General features: G+C 25.8%; 5 protein-coding genes across 5 annotated transcripts; 3 read left to right on the forward strand and 2 right to left on the reverse strand.

Moving 5' to 3' along the window:
- Nucleotides 1-330: 330 nt before the first annotated feature.
- DICPUDRAFT_78661 (uncharacterized protein) lies at nucleotides 331-2,214 on the forward strand (the record flags this gene model as incomplete). Its single annotated transcript, XM_003287752.1, has 4 exons — nucleotides 331-691; nucleotides 763-1,026; nucleotides 1,102-1,890; nucleotides 1,955-2,214. The coding sequence occupies 4 exons, from the start codon at nucleotides 331-333 to the stop codon at nucleotides 2,212-2,214; spliced, it is 1,674 nt and encodes a 557-aa protein (XP_003287800.1).
- Nucleotides 2,215-2,529: 315 nt separating this feature from the next.
- On the forward strand, nucleotides 2,530-3,669 carry DICPUDRAFT_78662 (uncharacterized protein; the record flags this gene model as incomplete). The annotated part of the gene is made up of 1 exon (XM_003287753.1): nucleotides 2,530-3,669. The coding sequence occupies one exon, from the start codon at nucleotides 2,530-2,532 to the stop codon at nucleotides 3,667-3,669; it is 1,140 nt and encodes a 379-aa protein (XP_003287801.1).
- A 99-nt stretch (nucleotides 3,670-3,768) lies between these two features.
- DICPUDRAFT_33056 (uncharacterized protein) lies at nucleotides 3,769-8,023 on the reverse strand (the record flags this gene model as incomplete). Its single annotated transcript, XM_003287763.1, has 5 exons — nucleotides 3,769-5,369; nucleotides 5,460-7,280; nucleotides 7,358-7,551; nucleotides 7,622-7,860; nucleotides 7,940-8,023. The coding sequence occupies 5 exons, from the start codon at nucleotides 8,021-8,023 to the stop codon at nucleotides 3,769-3,771; spliced, it is 3,939 nt and encodes a 1,312-aa protein (XP_003287811.1).
- Nucleotides 8,024-8,947: 924 nt separating this feature from the next.
- Nucleotides 8,948-10,173, forward strand: DICPUDRAFT_151977 (uncharacterized protein; the record flags this gene model as incomplete). Its single annotated transcript, XM_003287754.1, has 2 exons — nucleotides 8,948-9,059; nucleotides 9,137-10,173. 2 exons carry the CDS (start codon nucleotides 8,948-8,950, stop codon nucleotides 10,171-10,173), a joined length of 1,149 nt encoding a protein of 382 aa, XP_003287802.1.
- Nucleotides 10,174-10,363: 190 nt separating this feature from the next.
- Nucleotides 10,364-11,593, reverse strand: DICPUDRAFT_78665 (uncharacterized protein; the record flags this gene model as incomplete). The annotated part of the gene is made up of 3 exons (XM_003287764.1): nucleotides 10,364-10,779; nucleotides 10,857-11,366; nucleotides 11,515-11,593. 3 exons carry the CDS (start codon nucleotides 11,591-11,593, stop codon nucleotides 10,364-10,366), a joined length of 1,005 nt encoding a protein of 334 aa, XP_003287812.1.
- Nucleotides 11,594-11,634: the final 41 nt, after the last annotated feature.

An 11,634-nucleotide genomic window follows, 5' to 3' on the forward strand; every position in this document is an offset into this window, starting at 1 on the left:
TGAATTAGCGTGGGCTTTTCATAATTTTATTTTAAAATCATTATAAAGGAAATTTTTAAACTATTTTATTTATTATTATAATAATATAAAGAATTATTTTATATAATTAAATTGCATTTGAAAAAATAAAAAAAGTTTTGTTTTTTTTTTTTTTTATTTATTTATTTTTTTTTTAAAAATTTTTTATAATAGAACCAATAATAAATTTTATTATTTATTATTTTAATCCATCTCGTAGTTTTATTAGCTATAGTTTATATTTTCGTATTAGTTTTTATTTTTTTATTTTATATCTATATATATTATTTAATAGTTTTCAAAATTTTAATAATGGATGCAACACAAAATGATGACCAAACAGGTAAGAATAATAATGATAAAGATAATAGTACTAGTATAAATTCAATTCAAAGTTTACCCAAAGAAGATTCAACAAATAGTAGGGAATTAGAGTTATTTAGTAATGACTCGATCAACAGTAGCCCATATTATGAAGATGAAAGTAGTTGCACAAATAGCTATAGAGACAGTTCCCTGTACAATGAAGAAGATGGTGTTTATGTAGAAGAGTACAATGATAATGTTTATAATGAAAATAGTGATGGAAATGTAGATGAATGTAATATCCAAAAAACATCTAATGCTTCAGGTAAAATTTTTGTTGGTGGTCTATTAAAAACAACTTCGAATGGTAAATATAAAATATTATATAAATTTTAAAATTATTTTCTAAATTTTATTGATTTTTTAAATTTTTTATAGAATCATTAAGAGATTATTTTTCAGAATTCGGCGTTGTTAAAGAATCAATTGTTATTAAAGCCACGGAAAAATCAAACAAAAGTAGGGGATTTGGTTTTGTTACTTTTGCTGATCCAACAGTTATCGATTCAATTTTTTATTTAGAACATCTTATAGAAGGTAAAAGAGTTGAAATCAGAAAAGCAATCCCAAAAGAAGATATGATTGAAGAGCCAAAGAAACAAAAGCTTTTTGTTGGTGGATTACCCAAACATACAACACCTGGTAAGTTTTAAAACTATTTAATTAAAAAAAAACAAACAATTTAAATTTTAATACATAATTTTTTTTTTTTTATAGATGATTTTAAAAGCTATTTTTCAGACTATGGAGAAGTATTAGAATACAATTTATTAACTGAAAAGAATGGATCGGTCAAAGGATTTGGTTTTGTTTGTTTTAAAGATGAGAATATTAATGAAACTGTTCTAAATGAAACCCATTTCATTTTAGGGAAAAGAGTAGATGTTAGAATTGCTGATAGCCAAAACAAAAGAATTGCCCAACAAGCCATGATGGGCAATCATCCTGCCAACCACATGATTAGTCAGTATCCACTTAGCAATTCACAAAAACCTTTCTTTTTCTTCCAACACCAAAACTATCCACCCTCCTCATCAGTACCACAATCCCCATCGAATTTAATTCCATCTCCTCCACATCACCAATCACCATCCCCAACTCCACAATATCAATCTCCCTATAGCCACTCTCCTCCCCCTTCCTTATCTTCATCTGATCAAACAACAGGATCCACTAATAATAATTCTAATAACTGCCCTACTCAAAATGATAATAACCACCAACAACAAAACAATGTAAATCAAAAACATTTTGTTAATTCACCAACACAAAATGGTAACAATACCTCTCCAAATCACTCGCAATATGAAAGGTCTACTGGTTTTCATCATCACTCCCATCAATCTTTACCAATCCAACCAGAAGCCTATGAAATCTATCATGGTTATGAACCATTCTGTGCATCTAACCAAAACTCTTATTATTCACAAAATGTAGTTATGGTTCCAGTTTTATATCCATACCCTTATCCACAAGATCCTCATTCTTCAAAATATTACCAATCCAGTAAATATATTAAATTTTAATATACATTACCTTTTAACATTTTACTAACACTATTATAATACAGTGTACCCATGCTATAATAGATACTATCCACACCAAAGAGCTATCAATGTTATTTCTTACCCACCAGGAACACCTTTTGAATCCTCTCCAGCAATATTATCAAACTATTCAACCAATAGAGTTTCAAAAGCAAATAGCTATAGCCATAATCATAACCACAGCCACAATCATTATAATAACCACAACAATAACAGAAGTTTAAATAATGATGGTAATGAACAAAACAATGGTGATAGTAATAAAAAAGATCTTTCACAATAAAATTTTTTTAATAATATATATATAATATAATTTTTCAACAAATAAAAAAGATTTCTTTTTTATATTTTAACTATCTTTTTTATATTTTAACTAAAACTTTTTTTTTCCAAAACACCTATTTTATAAGAAAAATTATTTTTTTTTTTTTTTTTTTTTTTTTTTTTATTTTTATTTTTATTTTTATTTTTATTTTTTTTTTAAAAAAATGTATTTTTTTTAATTTTAAATATTTGTTAAAATATTAATAACCAATTATATTAAAAAACTATGTATTATTTTATATAAAAAAAGAAAATAGATTATCAAATATTGCAAATGAAATCAAAAAAGAGAAATAATGAAGAATTCAGTTTCTTTGACGAAGACTTAGATGATAATAGCAATGAAAATGATGACGAAAACAACGAACATAAAGAACATACAGAAGAAGATTTCAACTCATTAATAAAAAACACAATAAAACAGAGAAAAAAGCTCAAAGAAAAACAAAATGGAACAGCAGATATCAGATCATTTGTAAATTCAAAAGCACCACCACAAAGACAAAATAGTAATCCCAACCTATCATTCAAGAAAATTGAAATGCCCACATTTTTATTTAAAAGTCAAAACCCAAACTATGATATATATAATAAATCAAATGAATTGGAAAATGTGGATGACGAAGATAATGAAGATTTATTTTTAAAATTTAAAAGAGAAAGAGAAGAAAAATTAAAAAAATCAAAAATGGACCATTTTTTAGATGGCAACAGTAAAAGCGGCCCAAGTGTAAATAGCAATTCAATTAAAAAAGAAAAAAAGCAACCAAATAAAAAAAAAACTGATAATGAAGAATTTGATTTTGGTTTAAATGATTTATTATATGATAAAAATAAAACCATTAATAATGATAATTATACAAATAATAATAATAACAATACAATTTTTAATATTAACAACAATAATAATATAAATAATAACAAGACATATAATAAAAATAACAATAATACCGATGATGTTTTTAATATAACGTTTAAAAAATCATCCAATATAGATACAACGTCCTACATTAAGAATCAAACGACAAATATAACCTCGACAAATAGTAAAAGAAATTCAAATCAAATAATAATTGAAGAAAGTGATGAAGATGATTTCGAAAACAACTATAATAGCCTTACTCTTAGCCAGGGGTCTGATAATATAAAACGAAGTAATAGTAGCAATGAAAGTGAATTTAGCTATCACTTCAATAAATATATAAAAGAAACCAATAATAACAATAACAATAGCAATAATAATAACTATAATAATAGTAATAATAATTATAATATTCAAAAACAAATGGAAAAAGTTAATAATCTAAAAACAATTGTTGATGATTATGAAAAATTATATAAAGAAAAATATTTAGAACTACAAAAAGAAATTAAAATTTTAAATAACTTTTTGGATTCTAATAATAAAAATTAAATAAAATTTAATAAAATATACCATAGTTTTTTTTATATTATAAACAATAGAATTTATATAATATACCATATTTTTTTATATAATAAATAATATAAAATTTTATTTTAGTTTATTTAAATCTAAAATTAAATTTTCTGCAATCATTTTAGCGATTTCAGATTCATCTTGTAAAACTATTTGATTTAATAATGTGTGAAGTGATTCGATTTGACTTTGTACAAGTGTTTTACTGTTGTTATTATTTTGTTCAATACTAAACGATACAACAGTAACAGTAATTTTTAATAAAGTAATTTTTGAAATTGGCGAATTGTCGATTCTAAGACACTCTAATAAATGAGTAACTAATCCCTCTTTGATGAGAGATTTTAACAAGATTTCGGCACCTTTAAATTTATGGTTAATTAAATTGTAGAGTGGAATAATTGATTTTTGGAATGATGGATGTTTGATATGATTGACATTGAGTATATTAAATAATTTGTTGGTGGACTCTGCAGATGCTGTTAACCTTTCGAAAACCAATGATGGTTCAAGGGTGGCCCATGTTGAAATTGATTCAATGGCATCGGCAAACCAATTTCTGTCTTCAGTAAGGTCTAAAAGCTTGCCAAATGTATCTAACTGCCAAAGAATTGAACGATTATTCGATGTTCTGACCAAATCGAACAGTATTGGTAATGCTAATTCTTTTAAGGGGCCTCTTTCGTCGATAATATTTAAAAGTGGTTCTAAAATACCACCCTTTAAGGCTTTTTCTTGTCGATTTCTATCCAACAATAATAAATAGTAAAGACTGTGTAAAGCTTGGTTGTGAATCTCTGTGATCTTTTCAATACCAGAGTGTTTCTTTAAAAAGTTGATCATTGGAGGGATTACGCCTGCATCATCTAAACGAGATCTAATATTTGGGTCCATTGATAAGTTTTTAATTACTTTGAGGATTCTTAATAAAAATGATCTTATATTACTTCCTATTAATCTCCATGTGTAAATTTCTTCTAAAACATTAACAATAAACTTGATTACGTTGGCCTGACTCATTTCTTCTTTGACTAATGAATCACCAGTTGAAAAGAATAAAAGAATATCAGCTGCTTTTACACTATAGGATAAAACTTTATCGAATTGATCTTTACTTAAATTCTTAACACTACTTGATTTGGTGAGTGATGGGGATTTTGATCTGTTTAATCTGGCTGTAGTTGATGGTGAAACACCTGATGCTGGAGTAGATGTGATAGTAGGTTGTGGTGGTGGTGGGGATGGAGCTTTGTTGCTTTCTTCTTTTGGATTAAAAATTTGATTTAATAAAAAAGCAATTCTGTACATTAATAAAGTTTTTGCAAAAAGATGGCAAAGAGCAGTCTTTGGTGAGGCAGTGTTCATTTTAAAAATTAAAGAGATTGCATCTAATGAGTTATGAATTAAACTAAAGCCATTGAAATAGTCACTATCTAAAAGGTCGACCAAAACTCTACAACCACGGCTACCTGTTATAAACATATTTAAACTATAGGTCGAACTGCTGCATAATTGGAGAACAAATCTTGAGACTTCCTCTCTAACTAATTCATCAAATTGTCTATTTGCTAACCTTGTGATAATAGGTATACCATTCATCAAACAAATAGTCTCTTGGATATCCCTTTCTTTGATAATTGATTGATTAATTAATTTTAATAAGCCTAATATTAACTCTGTATTTTTTAATTTATTATTTGTAAATGATGAGGTTGATATAATTGATGAATTGGTTGAAGATGGGGATGTTGATAAAATTGTTGAACTTGATGATGAAGATAAAGTTGAAAAAGCTGATGCTATACTATTAATGGTAGTTGCTGTTGCTGTTGTTGTTGTTGTTGTATCGTTAATAATTTGATTGCTTTTATCTTCTAAAATTTCTAAAATTGTAATAATTGGTAAACGGAAATAAACACCGCCCTCTCCATTGCTTATTAATAATCTACGCTCTTCAGGATAAGTTGTAAAAACATCTGTTAATTTTTGACAAAGGTCGATTAATTGGTCATTAGTTTGATTTGGATTTAATTGAATTAAGAAATCAACAATAGTTTTAATAACCTGTTCTCTATATTTATCTTGAATATTAAGAGTTCTTTGATTATCTGTATCTGACCATGACATTGTATCAAAAGCCTCTTCGAATTCTGTATCCCATTCTGCATCTGAAACTTTAACTTTTAATTTCATATTATTATTATTGATATTGTTGCTATTTTTAGAACTATTTAATAAATTTGTTTTATTTGTTGTTGAAGATGATAAATTTTTGCTTATTGAAGAAACACCACTTTTAGCAGTACTACCACTAGCATTTGATAGGCTATCTTCTTCATCAGATGAACTGAAATTTTCAAACTCGTCATCCCAATCCTTCTTTTGATTTCTAACTTTAAATCTGCTTGTGTCACTAACCTTAACATCGAAAATCAAATCTGATTCATCATCTTCATTTTCTTTTTCCATATATTTATTGAATTTAGGTAACTTTAATTTACTACTGTTACTACTATTAATACTATTACTATTGCTATTACTATTACTATTATTATTACTATTATTGGTAGCAAGATTGCTATTAAAACTTTGTTGGCGTTGTAATAATGGTGGAGGTGGTGATAAGGTGCCTGATCTTAAATTTTTATTACTTGGAATTGCTGGAATATCGAATTCATCTTCGCTTTCTTTCTCTGAAAATTTTAAGAGATGTGAATTTAATTTTTCTTTATCTAAAAGCTGTTGTGTTTGTTGTTGAACTGGTTGAGGTGCAACTTTTTGGCCTGCTGATAATTTACGTGGTGATGCAATTTGGACACTACCTGGTGGATGTGATGATTTGTGTAATGGCCTATCGATCGAATTGGCTGCATTACTTAATTTACTTGATGGTACTGCTGACCAGATTGAATTTGGTGATGATGAAATTTGTGGTTGTTGTGCTACTGGTTTACTAACTGAACCATTACCAACCGAAATTGGTTGTGATTTTGTGAAAGTGCTTGAAGGGTTATTATTGATTGTAGCAGTAGTAGTGGTAGTTGTGGCTGTAGTATTTATTGGTGATGGTAGTTGTGGTGGTAATGATGAAGGCGAAGTTGAAGCCTGTGGTAAAGGAATATTTGATGCAGAAGATCTTGGTCTTGTATCTAAATTAATCTCTTGTAATTGTGTATTATATGATAAAATCTCTTGTCTTGCGTTTTTAACTTGGTTTTCTGTAATTTTAATATTTTGAGCGATTGATTTGACCCATGGATGAAATAATAATTGTTTTGCACTACTTCTCATATTCTCATCTTTTTTAAAGCAATTTAATAGGAAATCTTTTAATGCTGTAGAAATGCCCTGTGGGATAGGTGGGTGATCTTCTTGAACAATTTTATATAATGCTGCAGCCGGTGCTAATCCAAAATATGGTGGTGTACCTGTTAACAATTCAATAATAGTGCAACCTAGTGACCAAACATCGCATGCCGTCGAAATACCTTGCATTTGAATTACCTCTGGTGCCATCCAATATGGTGTACCTGCAAACGAATCATCTGGATTATCACTACTTAAATCTGAAACTTTAGTTGCAACACCTTTATATATTAAAAGAAATTAAAATATTAATATCGAAATTTATAATATATATTAAAAAACAATTATTTCAACTTACCAAAATCTGCTAATTTAATTGAACCATCAGTACTAATTAATAAATTTGCTGCTTTGATATCACGATGAATAACACCTTGACGATGTAAATATTCTAGACCATTTAACACTTGTGCAATATAAACTGTAACCAATGACTCTGGTAATAAACCATGTCTTTTAATAATTTTTTCCAATGACCCATTTTCGATAAACCTAAAATAGTTATATTTATATTAGAATTATATTTCTCTTTTTTTTCTTTTAAATTATGTATAAAACTTACTCCATAATAATATAAGAATGTGATGATGACGGAATATGTTCGTAATATCTTACAATATTATGATGCGATAAAACTCTTAATAAATTAATTTCTGCCATTAAAGAATTTTGTGATTCATTTTGTTGTTTCTTTTTCTTTATAATTTTAATCTTTTTAATAGCTGAAAAATGGCCTTTTGTTTTATGTAATCCTTTATATACAACACCAAAACCACCTTTACCTATAATATCTATTAAAATCTACGAGTAAAAAAAAACAAATAAAATAGGTTAGTTTATAGGTTTATTGTTTAATATCTAAATCATTAGTTCTACATACATAATCACCACATGTTTCTTTATCTACAATTGCCTGTCTCTTCTCCTCATTATTTAATTGATTTAATAATGGTGCATTATTCATTGTATTTCCTTATTCTTCTTTTTTTTTTTCTCTTTTCTCTTTTCTAATATATTAAATAAGAATCCAGCAACAACAATAATAACAATAGTTAAATATATTATGAGAAATGATTTTATAATATTTTATTTAACAAATGTGAGTAAATTTATATATGGTGTGTGGTGTTTATTTATTTGTTGCTAATTGATTGTAAAATAAATTAAAAAAATAAAAACAAGAATGAATTTTTAAAAAAATAGTTTGTGTGTGTGTGTTGTGTGTGTGTTTAATATTTTCTTTATTTTCTTTTAATTTATAAAAAAATAATAATAAAAACAAAAATAAAAAAATAACACAAATCTGACTCTTTTAAATTAATATCATTACTATATTATTGGTAAGATATTTAAATATTAACAATTTATTCTAAAATTATAATTGTGTATAATATGTATAAATTTAATTTTTTTTTTTTTTTTAAATTTTTTAAATTTTTTTTTTTTTAATTTTATTTTTTTAATTTTTTCAAAAAAAAAAAAAAAATTTTATAAAAAAAAATTAAAAAATAAATTTAAAAAAAAAACGAAAAAAAAATAACATAACAATATCTTAAATAAAATAATTATAATTATAATTATTATTTTATTTTATACTTTATAATAATTAGTTTTTTAAAAAAATATCCATTGATCAACTAATATTATCACACATATGAATAGGATATTTGATAAAAATAAGATTATTTTAAATTTACTAAAAAATAATAATAGAAACAATAATATAAAACCCCACGCCTTAAAAACAAATCAAATTAAGAATAATTTAAGAATTTTTAATACTAACAATAAAAATTTTTTAAATAATTCATTCATTATAAAATCAAACTATACAACCACAACAACAACAACAACAACCATAATAAATAAAAATTACAATATTAAAGAAATGACCCAATTAGAACCATTAGCTAAAATTGTTGAACCTTCAATTGAAAATATTATTGAAGCTGGTAAAAAAATTAAAGATGGTGGTTTGGTATCATTCCCAACAGAAACTGGTATGTGGATAAAAATAGAGAAAATTAAAATAAAAAAAATAATTAATCACTAATAAAACTTTTATTTCAATTTTTAGTATATGGTTTAGGTGCAAATGCATTGGATGAAAAAGCAGTATTATCAATTTTCCAATCAAAAGGTAGACCATTAACAGATCCAGTTATTGTTCATGTTATAGATTCAGAATATGCAAAAACCTTATTACAATTAACAGATAAACAAAAGATGATATTTAAAGTTTTAACAGATAATTTATGGCCAGGACCATTAACTATTGTTGCAAAATCTAGCGAATTAATACCTATGATTGTAACAGCACAAACTGGTTATGTTGGTGTCAGATATCCAAAACATGATTTAGCACAATTGTTAATTAAACACAGCGGTAAACCCATTGCTGCCCCAAGCGCAAATAGATTCGGACATGTAAGCCCAACAAGAGCAATGCACGTCTTTGACGATTTAGGTCACTCAGATATCACAATTTTAGACTGCAACGAAAAATATCAATCCCCATGCAAAATTGGTATCGAATCAACAGTTTTAAAAATAGTTTCAGATGATCATTTAGTAATTTTAAGAAAAGGTGGTCACTCTGAAAAATCAATTAGAGAAATTATAGATAAACATTTTGGTAACGAAATTAGAATTGAAGCTATCAATAAAACTGTTTCCAATCAAACCTCAGAAGGCCAAGAGGCTCCAGGTCAACTTTTAACACACTATGCCCCAGATATTCAAACCTTTATTTTAGAAAATACCTTAACAAATAATATAGATAATAATAGTAATAATAGTAGTAGTAATATAGATTTTTCAGAGTGTGTATATATAGATTTTGGTAATCAGTTACCAATGGAATTTAAAAACAAGTGTTTAGCATATAAAGATTTATCAGAATCATGTAATATCGAAGAAGCATCAGGCGAATTATTCTCAGTCTTAAGATGGAGCGAAAATGTTAAAAACGCAAAAATCATTTTATTACCAGATTTAAGAAAAGAACAATTTAAACAATTAGATAACAGCGAAGCTGTATTTGATAGAATTTTTAGAGCTTCAAGTGGAAAATATGCAAGTTTATCTTTAATAAATAATAAAGTATTATTTTAATAAATATAAATTTAAAATATAAAATAAATTTTAAAACTTATACATATATTCGAATATTTGTATAATTAATTAACTTATTGGAAAAAAAAAAAAAAACTTTACTTTTAAATTATGTTTTTAAATTTATTTATTTATTTGTGAATCTTTTGGATATCAAAAGATTCATTTCTATTTATAATTTTTTTCTAAATTACATTAAACCATTACCGCAATTAAAGCAAAATCTAGTTTTACCATTAATTTGACCGCATCTATTGCATGTAATAATTGATATTGGACTATTAATATTACCTGATTTCTCTATATCAATTGAACTTTCATTATTGTTGTTGCTATTGATTTTTATTACCTCTGAATCACTGTCTTCACTATTTATCGATGAATACCAAACATTACCTTTTTTGAATCTTTTTCCTTTTAACACTTGATTGGAAATATCTATAGCATCTAATCGTTTCTTTAGTTTACAAATCGAAATTTGTTGAGTAACAACGAAAACAACTAAAATGAAATTAATAGAACCAAAGACAAATATTACCAAGTAGTTTAATGCTGGGGTGTCAAGTGAGCTAACAATTAAATTGACAGGAATATTATTTGCGCCATCTATAAGTATTATTATAAAAAATATTTGTGTTAATTTATTAATTATTAAATAATATAATGATTAAATATTATCATACAAATTCCTAATGAAATGGGTACATCTGATTTGTTTGAAATTAAATTCATAGAGATTGGGAATTGGTTTGCCTCTACACTAATGTTCATTTTAATATTATCTGATTGCATTCCAAAATGAGTAGAGTTGATATTGATATCTGATAAGCTAAAGGAATCAGTGTTTACATATGTAGGTATATTCATTGATGAATTCTTTACATCGAATGTTAAATTTAAAGGTGGTAATAGTTCTCTTAAATCTGGTATTATCTTTTTATTTATTGGAGTTGTTTTTTTTATTGATGTTGTTGTTTTGGGTTTAATATCACCACTATCTAAATCTATGCCGCTTTTTTCTTTATCCTCATCTTCAAACTTATCAATATAGATGGTATCGTCTTCATTATGATTACCATTCTCTTGAGAACCACCGCTTAATGCCTCTAAATTTTGAAAGATTGATTTTGAAATATCCCTATAAATCTGCTTTTCTCTTTCAATCTCCTTCGTACTATATGAAAAACAACAAACTTTATAAAGATGAAAAGAATTTAAAAGTTAGCCACTGTTGTAATCGATATTTTGTATATGAAAAAAAAAAAAAAATTTTATGAAAAAAAATATCTTTTTTTTTTATTATATTTTCGGGTTTATTATATGATGTATTGGTTTACTTACTTGTTTCCCAAATTAAAATATAAAGAATTCCTATAACAAACCAATAGCTATTCTTCTTTTTACCAATAAGAAAAGCCATTTATACAATCTTTTTTTTTATACAAATATATATATATAATC

This window comes from Dictyostelium purpureum (genome assembly GCF_000190715.1).
Source record: "Dictyostelium purpureum unplaced genomic scaffold DICPUscaffold_112, whole genome shotgun sequence".
Lineage (NCBI taxonomy): Eukaryota > Evosea > Eumycetozoa > Dictyosteliales > Dictyosteliaceae > Dictyostelium > Dictyostelium purpureum.